This window comes from Zalophus californianus, chromosome 8 (assembly GCF_009762305.2).
Source record: "Zalophus californianus isolate mZalCal1 chromosome 8, mZalCal1.pri.v2, whole genome shotgun sequence".
Classification (NCBI taxonomy): domain Eukaryota; kingdom Metazoa; phylum Chordata; class Mammalia; order Carnivora; family Otariidae; genus Zalophus; species Zalophus californianus.
The window spans coordinates 7,745,891-7,772,570 of NC_045602.1; the positions used below are offsets into that span (position 1 = coordinate 7,745,891).

The following is a 26,680-nucleotide window of genomic DNA, read 5'->3' on the forward strand; positions in this document are numbered from 1 at the left end:
TAATAGTTGTCTTTGAATCTCTTTTTCTCATACTTCATATCCAATTTTCTGGAAATCCTGCCGGCTCTATCTTCAGAATAGATCCAACCATGTCTCACTCTACCATCCTAGGCGTTACTGCTATCTCTGGTCTGGGCTCCCTGCGCCCATCTTTGTGTCCCTACCACCCGCATTATTTAAAGACAGGGGTGAGATCAGGTCACTGCTCTACTCCAAACTCTCCATCTTACTCAGTAAAAACCAAAGCGGGCACGAAGTCTTCCAACTCCCCATCCTCCCTCCTTGCCCCTCTCTGGTCATACGGGTCTCCTGACGTTCACTGTTCACAACTTATGCAAAGGTGTGCCTCTGCCTGTACCCTCCTCCCTCACTTCCTTGAAGGCCTTTCCTCCTCAAGCCTCCCAACCCCGGCTCCACCCCATGCTCTCCAGCTGCCTGCTCTCCTTTTCCTCCTGCAGAACTCGCCACTCTCCAACACACCATATAATTTACTCATTGTGTTTATTGTCTGTTACCCCCTAGGATGCTGAAGGCTGGCAGGGAAACTTGTTCACTATCTCCAGCATCTAGAACAATGCCTGACATACAGGAGTTCTCTCAATATATATTCGTTGAACCAGCGAGCAGACCCCAGAGACGAAGAGAGCTTCAGCTCAGGAGGACAATCTGGGCCAGGGGTAGGGGTGGACATGAATGGCAGCCGGGGGGTAAGCTCAGAGAGGCTGCAATAGGGCTGCCAGAAGGCTCAGCAGCGGGTTAGAGATGGAGCCCGAGGAAGAAGCTCTGGGGTGAGGGGAGCGAAGGGTGAAGGGGTTGAAGCCCCGCCGGGGGTCCTGATAAAAGGGTGCGCGGGGATTAGAGGTGGTAGACGGGCGGGGGGCCGGCAGTGAGGTGGGGCGCAGAAGAGGGGGACGGGAAGCACTTGGGACCGGGCGTCTCGGACTGGAGGCTGATGCCACCGCTCGGCTGGTCCCCACCCCGGCCGCACGAGGGGAAACAACGGTTGCCCTACGACTGTCACTTAGCGGCCAACGTAAGAAGGATGAGCACGAGGTTCCAAAGCCGGACAGCTGCGGTGGGCTCGGCGAGGAAGGAGGCATCTGAGCTTTCTCAGGTAAAAGCCAGAAGCCTCATAAATAAGTGGACGCGGACTGAGAGGCGGCACGAGGGCGGGGCGCTTCACAGGCCCGGGGAGGGAAGGTGCCCGAGGCAGCGGAGCGGCGGACCGCGGGCTGGGAGGCTCCGTCACTGCAGCGGGGAGGGCTTCCGTGGGCTAGCGGGGAAGGAAGGACCCTCAAGGCCCGAGAAGGCGGCGCCAAGGCACGGCCCGTCCCTCAGGTGAGCCGCCGAGGCCTGCGACTGCGGCCCAGGGCGGTGGGCGCGCGGTGGCCGGCGGCGGGACGGGAGGTGCGCGCGGGGAGCCGCACGCGGGGAGCCGCACCGCCACGCCAGTCTCGGCGGGAGGCAGGCCGAGAGCGCGGGGCGCGCCGCACGGACGCGGCCACGCGGAGCGGCGGCCCCCGCCCCGGCGCCCAGCGCGCCGGCCAATCCGGCGGCGCCGCCGGCCGTCCGGCCCCGAGGCCCCGCCCCGGGCCGGCGCGCCGCCAGCCAATGGGCGGTCGAGCCCGGGCGCCCAGAGCGCGCAGCCCGCGCGGAGCCGGCTCAGAGCGAGAAAAGCGAACCCAACCCGTCGGGGCCGCCGCTCCGGACCCGCCGCCGCCGCCGCCGCCGCCGCCGCCTCCTCCCCCCCGGATCGGGTGTACTGTCCCAACCCGAAAGTCCAGTTCTGCGGCCCGGCAGCGGCGAGCAAGCGCGATGACACAGGAGTACGACAAGTGAGTGAGGCGCCGGCGCGCGAGTCGGGCCGTGCGGCTTGAGGCAGCCGCTGTGCGCGGGGCCCGCCGCACCTGCCGCGAGGCCGGGAGAGGCGAGGCCGGTCGGGCGGGGGTGCGAGGCTGGCCGCGGGGCGAGGCCGGGCGGGCGGGGCGCGGAGCGGGCCGGGAGGGCGGGGGGCTCGTCTCGTCGTCCACTTTCTTCACCGCCGCGGCCTCCGCCCTCGGCACCCCCTCCCCCGCGCCTTTGTTCCACCGAAGCCCCCGGGGGAGACCCTTGCCTTCGGGACTCAATTCGGGAGGGGAGAACCCCCCCTCAGCTCCCTCCCCCCTTCCGCCTCAGCGGCCTCGTCAGGGGGACCACCGCGCGGGTGCGCCCCCGTCTCGGCTCTGCTGCTGGCAGGGGTGCGGGAAGGGAGATTCGGGGCGCCGCGCCGCGCGAGAGCCCCGCCAGGGTCGCTTTTGCTCAGGGGCGGCAGCGGAGCTCTTTGGGCCCCGCTCCCCCGCTGGGAAGCTCGCCGTCTCTGGTAGTCAGTCCCTTGTCGTCCAGCCATCTCCTTCAGTCCGTCCGCTAGAACTTCCGAAAGGAGAAATTTAGGGAAAAGTTGAAGCGCTCTGGTGTCCTGGCATTCCCCCCCCCCCCCCCCCCCCCCCCCCCGCTGGCTGTGTGAGTGAGAAAATTGTTGTAGGAGTTATTTTGCCACTTGCATCATTGATGGTAATTACAGATTACTGTAATTAAAAATCCTCAGAAAATATCAAGAAGATGAAATCTTCGAAATCTGGGTGATAAACAGAACGCACTGTACTAATGCTCCTTTTGGAGTTTGTGATTAGAGAAATATTTTTGACAAATGCAAGGCGGTAATGTAAGATGTTAACATTAAGGGACACTGGGTGAGGGATATTTCTGTATTTTCTTTGCAACTTTTCTGTGAGTGTAAAATTGTTGCGAAATAAAACATTTATTAGGAAAAAAAGTAAATTGCACCAAACCAATCTATGTACTTCAGATCAGTGAATCCAGATCAGAGGTATCCAGTTTTATCATTGTTAAGGATCATTTTATTTAAGTGATCTTTTTCTGATTGGGAAGGTTAGATATGGTGTATGGGATATCTTAAATGGATGAATCTTGTGTTCAATGTGCAGTTAAATTATCACTTGAAATATGTTTCAGAAGTCTTTTGAGAGATCACTGATGAAGGGTTTAAGACTTACCAAAGGCAGTGATGGGCCTTTAGGGACTAGCAGCTGCCTGACTGTCATATGAGGAAGTAGACTAAGACAGGCAACTGGTTACTGTTTATTTCTTGACTTATGGTTTAGATAAGGCAAATTTCCAAAGCTAAAATTTTGGCCTTAGGCACACTTTGGAAATGTAAGACACCTCCAGGGTGATCACAAACAGAACCATTTGCAAAAAATATTTTCTGTTGCCTGTACAAATTTGGGATGGGGGTGGGAGAAGAAGGGAAGCTGAAAAACTAGCATTACGGGAATTGAATGAGCCAAGTGCTGTCATAATCTTCTGGAAGTAGCTATTACACTATTAATAATAGCTTAGCACTGCACCAGTAAATCACTCCAGGATACCACTGATTCAGTGGTGGTTATACTCTGCTCCTCATGGTGTAGGGAATGCACTTTTGTGCGTTTATTTATTCATTTATTGTGAATTTGAGATTTATACACACAGCCTTCATTTTTAAATAAACTCCATTGTGTTTGTTTTGTGTTAGAATAGTATACCCCCTCAAGACTGCTTTCCCTACTAAATGTAATTAGTATTTGGATTTTATGCCTTGATTTTATGCCTAGACATGAGTTTAAAACATTGACTTTGAAATAAGACCCAATTTTGAGGATAAATTCGGTTGTTGCTCCGTGTTCCCACCCCTTTTCAAAGATGTTCTCCTTTTTAAAAATCCGTATCTGTTTTTAAAGGGCCTGGGTGACTGCCAAAACCCTAACCTTTGTTGATTACTTGAAAAGATAATCTTTCTGCATTCACTTTTAGAGTAGGTAGGTCACCTTTAGGCCATTTACATATTTCATTTGTGTGTTGCAATGAGCGCTGATCCTTAAATTTGCTTGTTAGAATACTGATAATTCAGAGTAGTTTTAAACATTAACAATTTCTTTTCCTCAAAAAAAAAAAAACTTCATTTTGCTGGAGTTCGTGTTCCACTTTTTCTCCTTATTGACTCATTAAATAGTACCAACTGAACAGTTGTTGAGACTGTTGACATTTCAAGTTTTTGGAATCAGTAATGTTTGTTTTAATCTTTAAAATTAAATCTTCTGTAAGACTTTACTAAGGTCTCCGTTGATTTTTCTGGATTTTTCCCACCAAACTACAGTGTTAAAATGAAACCGTTCTTGCCCAGTGTGAAAATCTAGTAAAGATTTTTAAAAACAAATTTCCCACCTATTTTCTTAAAAAGCTCTTTTTGTTCAGTGGCTTTATTTATTGTTGTAGATTCTTAAGTGTTTATCTCTAAGATAAACAGTTAACTCCCATGCCAGAAAATTATGCCTCCTTATTGATTTACAGTCCCCTTTGGCCACATTCCATGCTCAATCTGCTGGTAATCAGTAGAATATTCTAACTTTCTCATATACCCCCAAGGATTAAACGAAGTCGCTCTTTTTCTTTCCGCCCCCTCCTCCTCTCTCCCTGGTTTGTGGGTAGGAAAGTTTTTAAGGCATGGTATCAACAGGAGAAAGAGGGAAGTTAACATGTAGCAGCATGATGACTGAACCGCGTATACTCTCTTTAAGAGGGTACAGTCCTGACGGTAGATGTCTGAGGAGAATGGATGTTCTGTTTTGCCTTCCTTTGTCCTTGTGTTTGTTTACTTAAGTATTTGAATAGCCTGGCATTTTCTTGGAGTGTTTTTTTGTTTTGTTTTGCCAAATAGCATATCCTGGGTCACATGTATAGGTTAACTGCAGGTTCCCTGGCTGTCTCAATACCGTATGTCTTACGGGGGGAGGGGGGGTACCCGTTGGTGTGCATTCAACTGGGTTGTCTCCTTGTTTTGTCTTAATTTACTTTGCTGGGGTGGGTCGTTGGGCTCTTTTATTAGAATATCAAGGAATTGGTTGTTTGGGTCTTTTAAAAATTAGCTTATGGTGCCTTGCGGTAAAAAGTGAGATCTATCTATATATGTGTTTTTAATTTCTCTGAAGCAAACGGCCGGTATTGGTTCTTCAGAATGAAGCACTTTATCCACAGCGGCGCTCCTATACTAGTGAGGATGAAGCCTGGAAATCTTTCCTGGAAAACCCTCTCACTGCAGCAACCAAAGCGATGATGAGCATTAATGGAGATGAAGACAGTGCAGCTGCACTGGGCTTGCTCTATGACTATTACAAGGTAGATGTGCCTTCCCTTTTAAAAACCTAACAACAGTCTAAGATGCACTTGATTCAACAGCATATAAAACAGTAATTTGCTGGTAGAATGTAATGCAAGTTGCTTCTCTAGTGACTATAAATAGTTTAATGAGTGCTTTGACTTACTGTGGTTCAAAGCTGAAAATCTACCATCATAGAATCAAAGCGTTGTTTTTAAAATGGGTGAAGTAGCCCCTGTTCTAGCTCGATCTGAAAGGTGAAGCTCCCATAAGAGAAGACGGTAGATGTGTCTACTGAGACTGAACGTTTTACCAAGGAGACTTCTTAGTGCCCTGAAGAGCAGACAGTGGTTCATTTACCTGTGCTGTAACCTTTATTCTGATGCAGTCGGAGTGATTTCCTTTTCCTTACATGATATCACTGCCCTCTGATTTGATTGTAGGATTCATGAAGGAAAAAAAGCTATATTCTAGTCTTGGACTTCCTAGTTCTAAGATCAGGACATATTTTGTTGCTTATTTCTATAGATTAGTCTTAATTAAATACAGTCTGTTCTCTGCCTGGAGTTTTATGTGATGTTCCTATCTGGAGATGGGTATCCTCATCACTGTCCTAATAATACTGGCCACCACTTACTGAGTACCTCTTTCACGCTACACACGTTACTGGCATGCATGTTATTTCTGATCCCTCCAGAAAGCCTGCAGAGTATGTGGTATGATCCCTGTTTTGCAGATGGGAATAAATTAAGTTCACGGGTCACACAACTAGTATGTATTGCAGCCAGGATTTCAGGCCTGGTCTGGATTGTGCCAAAGTCATCCTCTTCAGCATGCCATGCTGTCTCCTGTGGAACGGCCTTTGCTTGCTGTAATCTTTGGCATTCTTCTTTCTGCTCAATAATAGTATGTGGTGATGGCTATATATCACAGTTGATTTTTGCCATATTTTTGTTTTTAAAACTTCCAGACCTATAGAAAACTTCAATTTAATCAGATGATTAACTCCCAGATACTTTCACCTAGATTCATCAGTTGCTTAGCTTTTGTTACATTCTGGCACTGTATTCTTTCCTGAATATAAGAAATGCAGAGAGTGGAGGCGCCTGGGTGGTTCAGTCGTTAAGCGGCTGCCTTCAGCTCAGGTCATGATCCCAGGGTCCTGGGATCGAGCCTGGCGTCTGTATCCCTGCTCTGTGGGACGTCTGCTTCTCTCTCTCCCTCTGCCTCCAGCCTCCCCCTGCTTGTGCTCTCACTGTGTGTGTGTGTGTGTGTGTGTGTGTGTGTGTCTTAAATAAATAAACTCTTAAAAAAAAAAGAGAGATGTGGAGGGAAAAAAGCAAAGAAGATAGCTTGACTATGATTACCAAATTAGGGTGGGACCTAAACAAAAGATTTCATTATTTTCTCGTATGAAACCATGTATCCAGCTTGTTGTGTTTGAGAGACTGAGGTTAAGTTTTGTTTTCTTTTTTTCCTTTGAATATGAAGGGAAACTTGTGTAGTAACTAACGATGCTGGAAGAAATCTTTGCCTGGGAAGTAGAGCTGAAGAATTCCTTCGAAGTGGAATATCTGTTCTTATATCTTGTTTTCTTGACTCAATCAGTGTAAAAATCATAAGTTCCTAAGTATTAATTATGAAGTTTGAAGTGTTATGTATTTGTAACTGAAACTTTTGAGAATGGGAGAAAACCAACAAGTTTAGTGCCAGAGAGACTGATGTAATAATACTGACTATAGGGGTTGTATGTGTATGTGTTTTAAATAAAGGGTCCTAAAAGTATTTTACAACTTAGGAGGAGATAAATCATCATGTCTGTCCACTAAGCGTGACAGTCTTAGTACTACTATGTCAGGCTTCTTATGACAGGTGTAGCATTATTTTCTTTTTTAAATGAACTGATTTCAGTTCTTTGGTTATAACCATCTGTCATTTTTACATAATAACTTTTTAAGTAGGCTCCACGCCCAGTGTGGAGCCCAACCCTGGGCTTGAAGTCATGACCCTGAGATCAAGACCTGAGCCGAGATCAAGAGTCAGAATCTTAACCGACTGAGCCACCCAGGCACCCCTACATAATAACTTTGATAAAGCTTTAAAAGCACATTATTAACACATGAAACAATTTATTTTGTGTTTAAAGGTAATTCTATTTATACATTCACAATGAAAAGAGTCTCAAACATTTAGCAGTTCTGGAGTACATGTTTGTAATTAGTCTCAAGTGGGTTGATGTCTACAGTACACCTATAATGTTAGCCTGCTTTCACCTCCTGTGTAAAGAAGAACAGAATCAAAAAAAGGCATAGAACAAACTGAGTTTGATTTGTCCTTTGGGTATCAGATATATGAATCCCAGAATATCTGGAGAAATTTATCATTTGAAGCCAGCACTTGGATCTTGGAAATGAACTGTTAGCATGGCTGATCCTTTTGATTGTGCATTTGATCTGAAAGGAGGGGTGGTGAAAAGGAGCAACGAGGACGCTGAGAGTCCAGTTGTGTTTTCAGTAGCTTCTTCTTTATTCCGTAGCGTGTAAATAGGTAAAACCAAGCCAGAGGTTGGTTTGTTTTTTTTTTTTAAGAGATTCAAACTCAATGACAAAGTAAATTTGTGATGCCCTGAGTTTATTTGGCAACTAAAGAATCGTCAGTTTTTACATATTAACCTCGTGACAAGATTTGTAAGCTCTTGAGGGCAGACACTCTCTTATTCATTGTGTATCCCCACAGCCTGGCATTTAGTAGGCAATCCAGTAGACATATGAGTGGTTGAACTTAACTGAAAAATAAGAGGCTGAATCTAGACTCCACTAAGTGAGAACTAAATTCTATCATGTTTGTTAATATCTAAGGTTCCAAGAGAGAGGAGGTCATCAACAGCAAAGCCAGATGTTGAGCACCCAGAGCCAGATCACAGCAAAAGGTAATGTCTAATAGAGAGCATAAAATAGTACTGTTGTATTTTCACAGGTTTCTGTGAAAATAAAACAGGAGTTTAAATGAAAAAGCTCTAGTGGAAGAGGTAGGTGATAATTACCATTCTGTTGCTCTGAGAAGTTGCCAGTTTCTTTAGACATAGTTAGTTGCCTTTTCTGCAAACCAAAGCATTAACTTTCTTTTTCTGTGGAGGGATGTGTTTAGTAATAATGTAAGCAAACTGTTCCCTTATTTGTCTTTGAGTCTCTTTTGAGAAGGGTGTGGCATTTAATGCAAAGGTGGGAGTCCTTAAAAAAAATATTAAGTACCAATGATCTTGAATAAAGGCCTAAGTAAAACTTAATGAAGTAGCTGTATTCCAAACTCTTGTTGAAGTTATTTTAGATTATTTAGGTTAAAACTTTGAGAACATTAAGGCTTTTATAGATGTGAAAAATAATTTAAACGTACCTTGTAAATTTCCCTGTGTTCTGTTGTAATAGAAATAAATAGATATTTATTTATTCATATTATCTATCAATCTATTTATTAAATATATTTAGAGAGTGCGAGAAGGGGGGGCAGAGGGAGAGAGAGAATCATAAGCAGACTCCACACCTAGCTCGGAGCCCGACATGGGCCTCGATCTCACAATCCTGAGATCATGACCTGAGCTGAAATCAAGAGTCTCAACGTGTCACCGACTAAGCTTTCTAGGCATCCAGGAGTAAAATATTTTTAAAGAAACAATGATCACTCAGAATCCCACTATCTCAATTACTTACTCTTTGGGTGTGCATGCACCTTTTATGTGGTTGTGGTGTGTATTCACATTTGGTAGTTTGTGTTCTTCTACTTAATCCCTTCCATAAGTGTTTTCCATGTTGCTATTTTAATCTTCATAATTACCTTTTGGAGAAGGACTTATGGCTTTTATTATGTTACTTTTTATTATGGGTATTTTCAAACAACAAAAGTAGAGAAATAATATAAGCCTATGTGTATCATTACTAGCTTCAAAAGTTACTAACATAATTCCTCCTGTTTGATCTACTCTACCCTCTTCTCCAACTTTTAAATTAATTGTTTATTTATTTTTGCTATAGCCTTTAAGCAAAACTTAGTTATCCTAACATTAAGGCTCTAATTTTTTTTTTTTCACACTACTTCAAAGCCTTGACAAACAACTTTCTAGATAGCTTTTTCCTTTTTTTCTTTCATTAGGATAAATTCTTGGAAATGAATTTATGGTTCAAGGTTAGAACATTTCATTGATCTGAAATGTACAAAACTGCCAAGTTGCTTTTTTTCCTTAAAGGTATCAGCCTATATTGTTTGAAAATTCATTAATTTTACCCTGGACTAGAAATCATCTTCTGTTGCCCAGAATATTTATTAAACCAGAAGTAATTTTATGCAAATATATCTACCGATACAATGTAACCATCAGTTTCCTTTTGGTGTAGAGAAAGCCAAATAAGCATAAGTACTAGGAGAAGTGGTGGCCAAATGATAAACGTTCATATTTCTTGAGCCCTTTTGCACCAGGCATCATCATACACGTTTCAGCACCTCGTCTCATTTCATCCTCATCACAACCTTGTGAGGATAGATAGATAGCATTATTACCCCCATTTTATAGATGAGCATGTACTTACTAAGAGGTAAAATAGCTTTCCACAGGTCACAGAATTTGAACCAAGGCAAAATGACTCTAGAGTCTGTGCTTGAAGCACCATACTGCTCCAGCCAGTTATGTTTTTTTTTTTTTTTTTAAGATTTTATTTATTTATTTGACAGAGAGAGACACAGCAAGAGAGGGAACACAAGCAGGGGGAGTGGGAGAGGGAGAAGCAGGCTTCCCGCCGAGCAGGGAGCCCAATGCGGGGCTCGATCCCAGGACCCCAGGATCATGACCTGAGCCCAAGGCAGACGCTTAACGACTGAACCACCCAGGCGCCCCCAGCCAGTTACGTTTGTAGCTTCAGGCTTCTAGTGAAATCTGACCACTGTATTAGGATTATTGAAAATAAAGTGCAGTAAAGGAGAGCTCTGAGTTCTCTAGATTTCAAATGAAATTTTACTTGATACTTTTGGATTTTATGACTGATTAACCATGAAGTCTTTTTTTCTTGCTCTAGTAATGGGTTGTCATTGCCATTTTCTATTTATTTGGTATCACTCAAGTGTATTATTATTATTATTATTACTATTGCACAGGACCCAATGGCCCATTGCCATTAGGAAAATGAAAATTGTCAAAGAACTGTATCAGCATTGAGTTTGAAAACACAGTTTTCTTTTTTTTTTTCTTAAAGAAACAGCGTACCAAATGTGACTGAGCAGTCCCTCATTTCTGCTGGAGAAAACAGAGTGCAAGTACTGAAAAATGTGCCATTTAACATTGTCCTTCCCCATGGCAACCAACTGGGCATTGATAAGAGAGGCCATCTAACAGCTCCTGATACAACAGTCACTGTCTCCATAGCAACAATGCCTACCCACTCCATCAAGACAGAAACCCAGCCCCATGGCTTTGCTGTGGGAATCTCTCCAGCAGTATATCATCCTGAGCCCACTGAGCGGGTGGTGGTTTTCGACCGGAACCTTAATGCTGACCAGTTCAGCTCTGGTGCTCAACCCCCAAATGCTCAAAGGCGAACTCCAGACTCTACCTTCTCAGAGACCTTCAAGGAAGGCGTTCAGGAGGTACAGGAAATGCAAGCATCTTCCTAAGACGTTTGTGTGTTTGTATAAGTATTGGGTTCCACCTCTTCCTTGTTATGTAAGCTTGAAACTCAGCCTGAAATGAATGGATTAGGAACAAAAGATTTTTTTTCTTTTTTTATAGCGAGAAAAGGCCCATGGGTATAATTTGTAAACTAAACCTATAAAACCAGAAATTATTATCAAGGGCACATGGCTAATCTTACCAGCATTTGAGTTAACAATTATGATTTCAGCTAAGTGATTTGTTAGAGAAAGAGAACCCCATACATAATCTTCCATCAACAACAGATATCTCCACATAAATCTGTTTTCAGCTTTTGCCCTAGACCAAAACAAGATTCTTGCAATTGGTCTCAGTATAAAATGACTTCTCATGTGTTTGCTTGGTTTCTCTCGGTTGGTAGTAGAGTCAGGGAGGCAGTAGATGTTGATGATGAATGCATTGTGTGAAATTTACAGATTAACTCCAAATGCTTTGGGGGTTTTGTGGTAATGAACACCTCTCAGGTAAAAGGGAATGAAGATGTTTGAAGCCATATTTAAGTCTCATGGGTAAAGGAACATCCCTCTGCTTATGGAGTTAGGAGTAGAATAGTAGCCTTTTCTGAGAAAATGCACCAATCCATCCAGCACTGGCGCAGACTTGATAATGTATCTTCACTTGGTGTGATGATCCCTAAAAGTCACAAGGTTTTGGTGGCAGATTCTAGAGTTTGAACAGAATTGAGATGTGTGGGGAAGTTGGGAAAAAGGGATAAGGCAGCACTCTGGGGGAGTACCTGCATAGATTGTCTTCATCTAATTGAGTGGCATATAAAATGGATATTTTTCTTTCAGAATTTTTTTGTAGAGTTACAATTTTTATTTTAAAATGAATATCGAATGAGTAATGGGTTGCTGTAAGCCACATACTTCTGTGCTGTACCACATATTGGTCTTTAGTAAGCCTGATAACCAGTTAAATAGTTGTGGCTTATTACATTGATATTTCAGGTTTTCTTCCCCTCGGATCTCAGTCTACGGATGCCTGGCATGAATTCAGAGGACTATGTTTTTGACAGTGTTTCTGGGTAATAGTTGTCTTTTAATTTGATTTTTAACTTTCAGCTTTTAATGACTTTTTTGTTAATTTGATATTGGAAAATCAGAGGTGGCTTTGGTGGTATTATCTTTGCTAGAGGACATTTGCTTTAGTGAATTTAATTTTGAACTCTGTACTGTGTTTCATGTTTCTTTCATTCTTGGTGTTGGTGCTTTTCCTGTCCTTCAGTTTCTTTATGTGGTGGTAGAATGGAATCTAAAAGAAGAGATGAGGGGATTAAATTAGATCTCTGAGCTCCCTTCTGTTTCCAAAAGTGTATAATTCTGTGAGAATTTAGGAATAACATCAAGTGGATTTTTTATTACCCTCACTAGTGGTAAAATAAATGAAGTCAGCTTTTTTCTGACCCCGACAACCTCTTCTTTTAAAACCTCGCAAAATTGTACCTCGTGCCGGGAATATGAGTATCTTCCAAGTTAATTATGAAAATGTACAAACACCTTCAGATATTTTTTAAAAGCATTTAGAATTTCATTTTATAATTTTGTCTTATGCATTTTTTGTATGTTGTATTTTGGAGTAAAAACAGTTTATTTTTTAAAGTCTAGGATTTTATGGGAATTGAGATTTCCCTTAAAGACCTGCCTCAAGGTACAGGAGTCACAAACTCAGATGCCTTTAGGATCTAAGATAGGCGTCAGCAAACTTTTTCTGTAAAGGATCAGATAGTACATATTTAAGCTTTGTGGGCCTTACAGCCTCTGTTGCAACTGCCCAGCTCTGCCACTGCAGCACAAAAGCAGCTATAGATAATACATAAATAAAGGGTGTGGTTTATTCCAATAAAACTTTATTTATAAAAATAGGTGTAATTTTCCAACTCTGGTCTAGGAAGGTTATTAAACAACTTGAGGGAGATATATGCATGTTACTTTAAGGTGATAGTAAATGTAGAGAACTGTGTAGTGCCCATCCAAAAACATTTAAATTACAAGCAAAAGTAACAAAAAGTGCTGTGCAGACCAAATCGAATTCAATCAGAGGCCTACCAGCCACCTGTTTGCAACCTTTGCTGAGTAAATACCAAATTGGCAGCATGTCTTGTGAGATTTCCTTCCAAAGTCCTTTTCAGCTTCTAGTATTTTTAATATCTTTAGCTTTTAAACTAATTTTTAACCTTATTACATCATAGAATTTTTAGTAGGCATTTCGTAGCCCCACATATGAGAGATTTGAGAATATCTGTGTTACTTAAGATTATATTTATCGTGCAAGAAGTAGCAAATGCTATTTATAATATGACGTAGTCAGTTGGATGTTTCCTGGTAGTTGGCTATTTGCATACATCCACACTGAAGCATTTCGAGATCGCGCTAACGCATAAAGAAAGCTTCCAAAAGAGTGGATTAGAGAGCTGTGGCTTTTTTTTGTTCTTTAGGAACAACTTTGAATACACCCTAGAAGCCTCAAAATCGCTTCGACAGAAGCCAGGAGATAGCACCATGACCTACTTGAACAAAGGCCAGTTCTACCCTGTCACCTTGAAGGAGGTGACCAGCAGCGAGGGGATCCACCGGCCCATCAGCAAAGTCCGAGTAAGTTCTGCTCTTAGTTCTCTTCTCCAGAAAAGCTAGTCAGAGCTTAATATTCCTGGGTCTGAAGAAGATCTAAATGAAGATCTAAAACTGCAGTTTTCAGCTTTAACTGTAAAATAGAACACTAAGTAAGATTTCCAAAAGATACTCACCCTTTAGTGTCTTTATATTATAATGCCTTCTCTTTCATAGAGTGTGATCATGGTGGTTTTTGCAGAAGACAAAAGCAGAGAAGATCAGTTAAGGCATTGGAAATACTGGCACTCGCGGCAGCACACGGCTAAACAAAGATGCATTGACATAGGTAAGTAGCTCCAGAGCCTGCTTTTATTCCCAGAGGTGCAAGCATCCAGTTTTCCAATTCCAGTTATTTTTGGCAGTGATCAGCTTCCTGCCGAAAGCATTTGAATTTTTATGCCAGCTACTGATCTGTTCCAAACACTGTTCTCGGCCTCCTGGAATCAGTGCTCTTAACATTACTTCCTTCATAAGGACATGTGGCCCAAGCAGTGGCTCTCCAGATGACACTGGACTAGAAGCTCTAGAGCTTGTGTGCATAAGAGTGCTCTGCTCTTTGGTCTGCAAAGTTTTTGAGGTGAAATGTCTTCTTTAAGAGCTACTGATTATTTGTAGATGATGGTAAAGTCAGGAGAAAAAACCTAAATAAACAAGTAAAAGCAAATACTGCTGGCGGGCACTTACCTAACCATCTCCCCTGGTTACATGTTGAACTGTCCTGCTAGACTCTTCTGTCTTTAAAGAGACCCTGTGATGTATCACTTGGGGTATAGCGGCAGACCTGGGCAAATCCGTATTTAATGAAGTGGCTTTATGAGAATGGCTGTTTTGCCGTGTATATAATTTTAGCATAAAACCCTTGTCTGTATCACAAGATGGTCCTTTATCTTACTGTTACCTCTTTTGTCTTTTGTAACGTTCTCTTTTCAGAAAAATTAAAAGAGCTGAGTTCTAATCTTGGTTCTCTGGGCTAGTTTTGTGACCTTGGGACAATTACTTAAACTTTTTAGTCCCAAATATCTTAATTTTGACATAATGGGAAAAAATTAAATATGTCTAAGCTTACCTGTATTTTAAAAATCCTGTGATTCTTTTTCTTCATCTTTTGAACCTTTTCAACCCAACAATATGTTCATTTACATTTTTCGGAGACAATAATATGGAAAACGGAATCTTACTTTGAACTGCTACAATCTCACTTTGGAACCAGAAATAACGATTTCCCTTTCTCTTTCATCACTTATGTAGCTGACTATAAAGAAAGCTTCAATACCATCAGTAACATTGAGGAGATTGCATATAATGCCATTTCCTTCACTTGGGACATTAATGACGAAGCAAAGGTAGGTAACGGAGTCCAGGGACTCCTCTGCTTCCAGCTTTTTGAGGGAAAGTGGGAGGAGCTTAATGATTTGACGCCTGATTTTTTTTTTATGGTTTTACATGTTTTTGTTCTTTTGCTAAGGAAAAGGGAGAATAAGCTCAGTAAGAGGACAGGTTAGAGCCATTAAGTCATGAAGTGCATGAAAATGAGACAAGACTTTGGGAGAAGTAGCTGTTGTCTCATCAGCTGTGCCCTTCCTTCCAACTTAGCAGAGCCAGCTAGATTCGTGACTTTCTCTCTTTTCATTATTTTACATTTTTTTTGAAAGTACAGCTTCTTCCAGATGTTATGAAACTGTCCTTGTCCCCTCTCCTTCCTCCAGAAAGGACAATTTTTGTCAACCTGCTTCAGCACGCGTGGTGCAGTGCATGAACCTGCAGGTGGTGGGGGAAGCCTGGCACTGCATGCTGTTTGTCGGGGCGCCTGACGCCCCATTTCCTGTGCTCCTTTTCCTTATTTGCAGAGTGGCATTAATACCTTCCTCTTCCCTCCTGCAGGCACATTGTGTGGATTATTGAACCAATGCTCATGAAGCTGTTGGGAGTTTCTTCAGAAAGGCTCTTAAAAGTTTTTGTTAGCAGTACTCACCTACCATTACTTTCAAATACAGCTAGAGTAAAGTTCTCCTCTCTGGGGCTTTTCCTCTTGCAGAGTTGCCTCAATTCACATGATCATTTGGATCATTCTAACTGGAGTGTTTGGTCCTTGCAAGAAAAATTAAGCATACCCTTAAGTCTATTTCTGCCCTTCCCACAGCATTCTTTTAGTATAATCCCCCTTTCCCGGAATTATAGGGGTTTGGTATGTAGTTTTTTCTTTAGGTTACTTGAAAAATTGGCAGCTCAGTCGTCACAGTAGAAACGCACACTCATTTGTGGGCGGTGGTGTGGAGCCGATGTTGAGTGTGCGTTGCAGACTTGCTGTTTGCGGGCCACTGCTCTACGTCCAGGACCAGGTACAAAGTGAGGACCACCTTTCTGTCCTTCTCAACCTTTTTTATTTTTTCTCTTACTTATTCAATGGGAAGTTTAGCAGTGATGGAATAAGACAGCATTAGGTATTAGTTATTGCATAACTTCATTTTTTACTGCCTAGGGTTGCTTTTAAAAAAAATCCTATGACTGGATTCTTGAGAACGTTGTGAACTTTGCGTTATAATTGCTTTCCTTTCTTATTGGTGGCGTCCTATCTAAGGCAAAAGTGTGTCTTCAGTGGAGGATATGGTGAGCTGGGTCTGCCAGCCTAGAAGGAAGTGTAGGTTATTGCATTCGCATGAAGGGCTTCTTGCCGACCACCTTGATCCTATACAAGTGTCCTCAGTTGCTTAGTCCAGAGTCTGGCACTTGATTAAACTGTGAATTCACTACAGAAGAACCATTAAGAGGAAAAAAACTTTTCATTTTATGTAATTGTTGCTACAGTTACTTTGAAATTAAATATCATAGTAGGACTCAGCAGCCTATAAGCACAGCTGGCCCTGTGCCCTCCGGGTGCTTGTGTTCTTAAAGCAAAATAGAGATAGACTTCCTGTTTGCCATTAGGGACTAATTGAGAAATCGTGGAGGAGGTGACTGGCAACATCTAAGTCCTGAGTCTACCTTTCTGACTTACTTGTGACCTTGGGTTTAGTCCCTTAGTTCACTAGCTCAGTTTTCTCCCCTCTATCCCCCTAGGAAAATAAAAAGGCTGTGGTGGCCAGCTCTCTTTTTCATTGGCACGTCATCAAGATTAATAAGCACTTGTCAGAGTGCATGGCGATCTGGGCGGAAAGGCCCGGCATGTGGGCAGGGTGTTCTGTTTGTCTGATGTGTCACTCTGGGGTGGGAGTAATGAAAGCCCAGATGATGGGTTAGGATAATGGCTGCTTTCATTCCGAAGACCTTCAGCATATTTGTATTAAAGAGAAATGTTGTTGGAGGTGTGTCTTAAGTAGCCTTAATAGCTACTTGTTCATTGATGTAGGTAAATTCAGTTTTCGTTTCCCCTTCCAGACCCCCAACGCTGACTTGGTTTTTAAGCCTTTGCCTGCTACCGGAAGGAGTTTGTGCCATTTCTTAATGAGGCTGTTACCTTTTGATGCTGATATCAGGCATCAGCTTCAAGCGTGTGTTGGAATTCAGTATCTAGATTCTTTGCTTTCCCTGGCCAAGTTGATGTTTTCTGTTTTTACACTTAAAGTAATTGATGCCCCAGGGAAGCTAGAGTGAACACGTATACATGCAGAATCTTGTATAGATTTTTTAAATTTTTGATTCTTTTTCAAAAGTATCCACTTTCTTTGCCCACTTTCTTGTTCTCATTTAGGATACATTTGTTGATTCTTAATTCCTGTTCATTCTCCCCCACAAACGTAAGAGTATATATGTGGCATTCCCTTTCTCCCCAACACACTTTAAAAACAAATCTAATATCCCCTTTTGGCCGTGCCAGGATGAGTAAAACCAGAATTCTGGCCCCGTGTTGACATCTGAATCTTCCTGTAGCTTCTGCGGCTCACTTTGGGGGGTGACTATGTTTTGAGGACATAGGAGGAATCCTGAACACCATGGCTTATGTTCCAGTTTGGGAAGAACACTGCCCAAACTAGACTTATCATATGCTGTCCCTGTATCCACTCCCGTCCATCAGTGTTATCATATACCTGCTCTTACCATAGGAACTTGAAGAAATCATGTAAAAAGTCATGTCATGAGTTTTCAAGTGGCAAGGAGGAGGAAGCTGCTTTGAAAAGCCGAGATAGCTTAGAAATAGTCCCCCAGGTGGCCCTAACCTCTCTGCTGTACAGACCTATTTCAGTTCATTTTCCTGTCTTCCACACGAAGTTAGATTTGTCTTGGTAGCCGGTCTTCTTTTAAAGAGGCAGACACCTCTTTATAATCAGATTTCTTCCCTTCAGATATGCAGCTGAGATCAGCTGCTTGAGGTAATTTTGGCAGGGAGAGGCATCCACCTTTGAAACATTAAAAGGTGCAGCTCTGGTGAGGTGCTGAAGTTTAGAATTACTGAGTTCTGAGGGCATTGGTCTCATGGGAAAGAGAGGACTAGGAAGTGAGAAGGGCGCATGAGGAAGGTGGGAGAAGGTGTGCACTCACCTTCTTGGGCTATATGTATATGGCCCGAGCCAGCTGTGCACCTCCCCCATCCCAGGGTTCATGATGCAGCAAATAGCTAGTGTCTCCTCTGACTCGGGCACTGCGCTAGATCCAGGCCAAGGACACTGGTATTGTAAATCAGGTATATTGCCGGTTAAAAATAGGCTTTTGTGGGATAGCTTGAGATCCTAAATATAATATCATGAAAAGGGTGTTTATATCACTTTGCAGATGAACTTTGGAGACGCTAATAATTTATAAATTGGGATTGTCTGTCCTATTCCAGTTACAGTATTTCTAGAATCCAGTGGTTAATTCTGGATAGGCTGCACATCTTGGCCTTGAGTTTTATTTCTTGCTTGGTTTATAAATGTAAGAGTTTACAACAGCATTGAGATTTGGTTAGTGATAGGAAGTAAGAGCCTCTCAAAGCCTGAAGATCTAAAATAAATAGAGGAAACAGAAGTTAGGGAGAGAGAATTAACTTCTTTGAATGTTTTATGCTAGGCACTGTGCTGAGGTGCCTTCCCTGTGTTTGCACTTAACGAGGCAGTGCTACCTGCTCAGTACCCCGAAAAAAGCACTCAGTCCTCTAGATGAGTACATGTTTGCTACTTGGTCATCACAGTGAGGCTGTCTGAGGAGGCAAGAATCTAGACCTTGATGGACAGAAAGCGTTTTTGACAGGAGAATATTTTAAAATATAGCAGCACCTAGCTGGCTCAGTCAGTGGAGCCTGTGACTCTTATCTCAGGGTGGTGAGTTCAAGCCCCAATGTTGGGGGGTAGAGATTACATTAAAAAAATAAAATCTTTAAAAGTAAAAATTCTCATTAATAGAGTAGCATTATGGCTTCACTTATAAATTCCCATAGTAGAAGAGCACTCTGCTAACGAAATAATTTATGTTGATTGTTAGATAAGTGATGTTTAACTACAGAGAAATATAAATTATAGCTGTATTGGAATCAAGTGAGAACTGGGCCAGCCAGCTCTGAGGGAGCCCTTCGTTCAGGGCAACGCTGATAGGAAGGGATCTCTGTTGGTGGACTAGGGACACTCCGAGTTCTAGTTACCTAGACAATATGGCAATAGGAGAACAGCTACAATCCAAAGCAGAGCTCAGGTTTTCTTTGGTCATCTGTATGTAGTCGTGATCTCCAGAATATTAAGCAAATTTTTTATTTTTATTTTTAAAGAGTTTTAGAGAGTGCACACGGGCGCCTATGTAAGTGGGCATGCGTGTGAGGGGGGTGAGGGGAGCGGCAGAAGGAGTGGGGAGAGAGAATCCTAAACAGGCTCCATCCTGAGCATAGAGCCCGATGTGGGGCTGGATCTCACCACCCCAAGATCGTGACCTGAGCCAAAATCAAGAGCCGGACACTTAACTGACTGAGCCACCGAGGGACCCCAAATATTAAGCAAATCTTTTAAAGATGTAATGGACCCTGGGGATATAAAACATCTAACAGATTTTTTCCAATAGCGACTTGTAAATTTTTACACCAGAAGGTGTGTTGCGGTGCAGCTACCATTCACAAGTTTGATTTTTAAACTATCAACAGCAAAGAACTTCCTGTCAGACATGCATCAAGCTCCTGCTAGAGGAAGCAATATCAAGAAGAAGTTAGATGTGGAGTCTAATTTTGTTTCATTGTCTTGCGCATCCATGGCTTAAAACAACCTGGCCTTTTTCCTCCAGAGCTGTTGTGGGGCCTGGTTGCTTTTTCAGAAAGTCTTCATTAGACCTTCAGAAGGCAGCACTCCATTTCATTCTGTGATTGGATTTTTCCTAGATAGATGGAATGACGTCTTTTTCTTGGTGGCCTGATCTTATCTGTGAGGGATGACAGAACCAATTTCTACACATTTTGTCTCTTCATGGTCAGGGGGAAAGGGGGGGCAGTCAGAGATAGGGCAAAACCAGAGCATCCCATTCTCTAGAGGAAAAAAAACCTGTCAATGAGAGCATTTTATGCTTTTACTTTTAAATATGACCCATCAACTCTAAGAAGGAATACCGAGGCATTCTGAAGGATTGTCATTCTGAGCCAAATGTTTTATATATCTTGGGAGAAGCTCATGTTACAAAAGAAAGAGGATTAAAATAGAATGCACAGCCTGACTGGGGTACTGAGCAGCTTTACCATGAGGGGCCTGTGTTTGGATGCAGCTTTGGTATCTTTCCCTTTTGTCTTCTTGTCTCAGCAGAAAGTGTGGAGTTCCTGGTGAGGGATTATTGAGGCTTGCAGAGTTCATTCTGTCAGAGGGGTGTAACCATTCTGGTAACTTGAACTTAAGACTTTTTGTAGGTGCTTGTGGGATGCAGGTTTATGAGTTTAATAACAGTTTGTTGTTTTGTCTAAGCATAATATTTGGAATTCATTGTGAGAGTAATTTTTAATTTGTTTGGACTGAGCATATTGCATGCATTTATAGGGATTCCATTCTAGTGAAGCATCAATTAAGTGCTCTATTAAAGTGAGGTGTTGCCATGTTTGGTTGCATTAAGCAGGGACAGGTTCGGTTTGTTTCACAACTTTAAATTTCCAGTGTGAATGGGAGGGAGGAGGGAGAGAAGTGAGTCAAATATTTTACTTGCAATTGCAATTAAATGCAGGCAGGTGATTTAAAACAAAAGTGTATACTCCCTGGCCTAAATAGAAGTCAGGAAACATTGCTACTTTTAAAAAACAAAGGATAAGAGACTTCTAATGTCTAGGCAGATGCAAGGCTGACGCCATTGAATGGGATTATCCCTGTGTTCTCTCCTTAGAGCCCCCAGGGTGGGGGGAAGGGCAGGGAAGGGGAACGTAAGGTAGCCATGCAGGCTTCTGAATTGTCATGCATTTGACTCCAGGTGTTTTAAAAGTACATATTTATCAAAGTAAAAAATAAATTTTTTGGTGCCAGAAACATAGTCACGTTCCTTTAAAGGTGGTAATGAATAGTCTTTTGAGTTTTAGTTTGATCGGTTTTGGAAGTGACAAGTTTTTGTTGATGGGAGACTGTGGAGAATGCCTTTAATTAGCTGATACGGAGTAAATTCTTAGCAATTGGAAAGTTTGCTTTGAAGAAACTGTTCTGGGTCTGATCAGGAGGAAGGTTTCTTTTTGAAACTTCTTACATTTCTTTTTGTTGGACTCTGGCTTGAAAGTATTTCACGTTGTATACTCTAGTGTCTAAGCAAGAGGTTCAGCCAGATGGAAAATAAAATGCACTGAATCCTGGTGGAAATTTAGAATGTGCAGGTAACAATAGTGCACATTTATTGTAGCACACGCCTGAGGGTAGGAGCCCAGCGCATTATGTTTTTGATTGGACAAGGGAGACACTTGGCAGCTGAAGAAAGCTTTGGTTTGCTAGTGAAACCTATATCTTGTGAAACAGGTTTGAAGCATCATGTCTTATCCGCCATTTGTGCCGTCACTTGAATTTGTTTTTCGTTCTTTTTTTCTTTCTTTTTTGGTCAAATTTTACCCCTTCCACCACCCTGCCACTGTCAAGAAACACTGAGCTCCTCTCCAGAACTTTCTTCTTTGACAGCTTGTCACCTCAACCCTTCTTCTCCAGGTCCTTCCTGGAAATTCCATCTAAAGTGGTTTTATAAATCTGTCGTTTCAACCAGTTTTGCTCCTTGTGAGCTAAATCGGAGAACTCTTGACTCTGGCCTGACATTAGTAGTAGTGACTGGATTTACCTGAGCAGTAGGGGGCCTTGGAGTTCAGGTTTCTTTCATACAGCAGATCTTCACGCAAGACTCCAGATCCTTTAGTAAATATAAGTGAACTCTCTACATTGATTGGTCATTTGGGGACTTTTTTCTTTAGCTTTTTTAAAAATGATTGGAAGTCAGCTTGCCTGCCAAGTCTGCCCTTATGACCCATGTGCTTACCTGTCCCATTCTGAGCCTAGAGATGCTGGAATGTGGTCTGTATTTGCCTTGTGTCACACCTGCATCCAGTTCTGCATATTTCACAACAAACATCCTACTTATTTGGGACAACAGGTGCCAAATCACTATATCTGCCAAGTGTCCGTAAGTTCACCAGGTCCCCCTTAAAGGCTCTGACAGAGGGAAGTCAGTATGTGGGTACCTCCAGAATGTCTCTGTGTGTCTCTCTTCCCATCTTCTTCTCTGTTTCTCTGTCTCTGTTTCTCTCTCTTCTCCTTTTCTCTTTCTTTGTCTCTGTGACTTTCCCCTGGCTCTGTGCAGTCTGTGCAGAAACTGGAGCTGCCCTGTGGGTGGTGTGGGAAGGCAGAACTGAGAACACAGAAAGGGTGAGGACTTGTGAGAGCCTTGTTTTTTCTTCAGGGAAACACCCCATGTAGAGGTGAGAAGATTTTAGGTTAGTGCCCTGCTCTTCCCAGATCCCTCTCCTCCCTACTCTCAGCCCTCCGATTCTTTTTCTTATCTCTTGATGGTCGTTTGATAGTCTGAGAAAGCACAAATCCTAGTGGCACATTTGGAAGCTTCTAGTTCAGGCTGTGATCATTCTGTAGGAGGGTGTTTTTAATGACCTCACATCATCAGAGTAGTAGGGAAGTATGACTGCTAGGATTATCCAGTGAATCAGTGGAAGAACTGGATTCTACTTCTGAGTTTATGACTCAGTCTCTGATACCTTCCTGGGCTTCATTAATTAGGCCTGCACATGCGGAATAAGTAGAGGAGCTACAGGGATCATACAGAACTAAGATAATCAGGGTTTGTTTGTGTTTGTTTGTTTGGTTTTGACTGGGGAGGAGGAATATTGATTAGGATTAAGTGTCTGCTCTATAATGCTCAATAAATGTTCCTGTCGATTTAGACTTTAGCCAAGAATTGGATCTTGATTTCTTGGTTTAAACTGGTTCCCGTTCATTGGCTTCTGTTAACATTTATATCTTCATATCAACATATTGGAAAAGGGGTGATTTTATTCTCATTGATTAGTGCTGTTGGATTTAGGATGAGAATAAACTTTGTTTTTGACTTTGTGTTGTAATTACATATGTCAGGAGGTTTCTAACCAAAAAGAGCTACTTTTAGATGTTTTAGAGCGATCTTTTTGACTGATATGGAAGAGAGTTAAATTAGAATTTGTTCCAGGGTGTCTACTTTCAATTTAGTAGATCTAAAGTTAACATTCTAGGGATAAAATTATAAACTTTGTATCTGACTAAGCTGAATTCTAATACTAGATGGGGTTAAAATGAAAAAGATTCCCAGAGGCAACTGGGACTGTATCCAAGGTAGCTGCAGCTGTCTCGAAGGGGACCATGTCATCAGCTAAATCTTGTGACTTACATGAAGTCAAATAGGAACTGGGCACAGACTGCCCTTTGATATGAAGGATAGGGACCTTTCATTTCATGCCTCATGATCAGAGAACAACCTCTGCTCACAGCCATTTGGGGGTCACTTTTTCCCTGTTTTTCTACTTCTCGGGACAATTTTTCCATGAGGTGCTTCTTCAGTTCTCTCTGCTTCGTCATGGCAGTGTGGTTTCAAGAGTGCTGAGTTTGGAGCAGGAGATATGGGTCCTGGCTTTGTCTTTGCCTTCTATTTCCTGTGTGTCTTTTACTGTTTGTGTCTTCAGAGCCTGAGCCTCAGGCACAACTGAACACTGTCTCTCTTGAGTTAAAAGGTGTGGAGTAGCCGGAGTCTGAACCATATGCTGCTCATGCTAAAGGTAAATGTTTGTAGGGTATACAACAAATATTGAAGTACATTTTTGGAATATAAAAAACGTTTTTCAGTTGTGAGGTTTTTGAAGCATCTTTCATAGATAAGTCAACCAACTTTTCTTTTTTCTTTCCTTCTTTCTCCCAGATCTTTTCTCTTTTCCTACTTACGTTTACCAGACAGTTGAAACTCACTTGAACTATCTGTGCATTGTAGTATACAAATGACAGTATATAATATTGATATAGGTAATCAGGAGTGCTCTCGGCTCCGTGTGCTGACACTTTTCCAAAAGTCTGCTGTGTATAATCTGGTTTGCAAGAGCAAAACACCATTCTTCCTTGAAGGATTGTTTTATTTCAGTCATTGACCAATAAATTATTTCTAACATCCGTCCAGGAAATTCTATGCAAGGTAACTAATCTGTTGTTACTATGTGGAAGAACTGGCTTAAGATGTCATGTTGCAAAGGGTTGACTTTCTTAACTATACATTCATTCAGCAGATTATTTATTGTACTTCTCTATGCAAGAACTATGAGGACATAAAGAAATGATTCAAGCATAAAGCCTGTCCTCAAAAGAGATTATACTCTCTCTGTAATGATACAGGTCATAAGTGAGGTTAAAAAAACCCTGAAGATGTCCAGGGAACAGGAGTACTTTCAGCTAAGGGAATCAGAGAAGGCTTTATGGAAGAGAATGCACTTGCTGTGATTCTTTGGAAGGGTGGACCTGCAGAATATTTTTGCAAAGTCTATTTGATTGGATCTGTTTTCTTTTTCCGTATACCCCCCTCCCATAGATTATCTGTTGTGAATTTAAGTGGAAAAGAGGCAACTGGAATACCTTAGTCTAGAGGTGCTTTGACATATTGAGGCCCAGACCTTGTGTAGTGTAGAAAACAGCAGAGTGGACAGTACTACCACCATTAGTATGGCATGAAGCTACAAGTAAAGGGATAAAATGTATATTTATCAAATGCAAAATTGTTAGATACCTGCAATTTCCTTAATAGATGGTCACTGTAGAGAACGTCTTCAAGTGTAAAAGTGGGTAAATGCAGTAGAAGATCACCTCATTGCTCATTATGGGCTTTATCTCTGCTCTAGAACTTACCATCTCTCCCTCTGTATGTATATATATTTACAGATATATATGTGTGTGTGTGTGTATATATATATATATATATGCAGATACGTATGTCAGTGAACCTCGAAATGCCATAATCTTTTCCAAATTAATTGAGGGTGGGTATGGGTGTGTGTGTGTGTGTGTGTGTGTGTGTGTGTGTGTATTTGATTTAATTATCCATTCAACAGATACTTATTTCATGTCCAGTATTTGTAAAAAGTTGCTTGGCATTCTGCTCTCTACCAAGATGACCTAGGTGTTCAGGTCCACTTGGAGGAAAGTTGTGAACATAAATAACCTGTGAACTTGGGCAACAGGTTAAGTAACCTCTAAGCCTCAGTTTCCTCATCAGTGAAATGGGGGCAGATTAGTACTGATTTCATAGGTTGTTTCGGGGGCCAGAGTCAGGTGCACTGTAAGAATACAGTAAATATAGCTCAAATATCATGGCAGTATGCAGTTTATTTGGCTGGAGTTTAGGAATTTGGGGTCATTCATTTAGCGAACACATCGTTCTTATTGACCAGGCACTGCCAGGGTGCTTTGGGAATGTTTGCCCTGTTTGCTCTCTTGCTCACTGTCTCACTCTCTCTCAAATAAATAAAATCCTTAAAAAATAAATAAAAAGGATACATATATTATTCACATTTGAGAAATACTGTGGTTGGTAGTAGGAAACATGGCTGGAAAGGTAGATTGGTATCACATATGGCATCTTGAACGCAGAGGAATTTAATTGCTATTATGTAGACAGTGGTGAGCTATAGAAGATATTTTAGTAAGAATAAAGGATTAAGATTTGTAGTGATACTGTATTTGGCAATTGCCTAATGTTAATGAAGCAGTCTCTTCCATTTCATTCATTACCTGGTTTGTAGCCATTTTATTGTTCAGAGGGCTCTTTACTAGAGGTTGGGAGAAAGAAGCGTTAATTTGTGTAAGTTGATATTAGCTCTTTTTTTTTATCAAGTGTTTTTGTTTTGGGGGGCACTATTGTGTGTATTAAAGTTTTGTGAGGATTTGAAAGTTAAGATTTGGAGATAATGTGTAGCTTTTTGCATCCCCATGATTTATCTGTCATTACTGGCATTTAATTCAGGACCATTTTGTAATAGGCATTGGAAGAAATACAAAAAATGTACTAAACACCGGACAACGCTTTAAAAATGAGTAACAATCTCTGCCATCAAGGGACTTAGGGCACTTATAATTACAGTGTGAGAGAGTGACAGAGGTGGTGAATAGAGGCAGCATGTTCAGGGCATTTGTTTATTCCTTTCCCTGACCTAGGCGATGAGGGTAGAGAGAGATGTGGTTCTTTACCCCAAACTGAAGCTCAGAGTCTGGTCGCAGGGGAGGGGGAGCAAGCTACTTGGTACTTGGTGTAATTCTATTTGGGTCATTAGGGAACGCTTCTCACAGCAATTCTGTCAATTGATAACTAGGTGTTTATCGATGAGCCATGTCAGTAGAGAATGGAATAAAGGTTATTTTAAAATTGAGGGGCAGAGAAAATGAAGGTCTCCAATTCCTGTAAAGATGTGTGAGACTGGAATGGGAATTTGGAGCTAGATTTTGGATGGCCCAGATAATTTGGATTCCTTCCTTCAGAGGGAGGAGAACCACGGAAGGTGGTTGTGATTTTTCTGGCCTCTTTCATTTTCCCAGCCTTCTGGGTGATGTCATGTGGATGAGTTCCCGTGACCTCTCATATACTCTGCTGAGCCTAACACTTTGTTACTCTGTTTAGTTTAAAAATCAGATCTCTTAAGAAGAAAACTTTATCTGAGCTGTTGTAAGGGTGGTTCATATTCTTAGCAAATCTAGAGGTTCACATTTTGAAATTTTTTATTCTACTCATTGAATAAACCAAATTATGAAAGTAAAAGAAAATTATTTTCAC

General features: G+C 42.0%; 1 protein-coding gene across 3 annotated transcripts in view; it reads left to right on the plus strand.

Annotated features, from left to right (window-relative positions):
- Positions 1-1,815: 1,815 nt before the first annotated feature.
- GRHL1 (grainyhead like transcription factor 1) overlaps positions 1,816-26,680 on the plus strand; it is a 49,419-nt gene continuing 24,554 nt past the window's right edge. For 2 of the 3 annotated variants that reach the window (XM_027620451.2, XM_027620452.2), the window contains exons 1-8: positions 1,816-1,835; positions 5,028-5,214; positions 8,053-8,123; positions 10,435-10,825; positions 11,840-11,916; positions 13,327-13,483; positions 13,676-13,787; positions 14,750-14,844. In XM_027620451.2, coding sequence (XP_027476252.1) covers positions 1,816-1,835; positions 5,028-5,214; positions 8,053-8,123; positions 10,435-10,825; positions 11,840-11,916; positions 13,327-13,483; positions 13,676-13,787; positions 14,750-14,844 — 1,110 coding nt within the window. Of the gene's footprint in view, positions 1,836-4,915; positions 5,215-8,052; positions 8,124-10,434; positions 10,826-11,839; positions 11,917-13,326; positions 13,484-13,675; positions 13,788-14,749; positions 14,845-26,680 lie in introns of those variants that run through there. The other variant, XM_035728733.1, reaches the window with a different exon arrangement.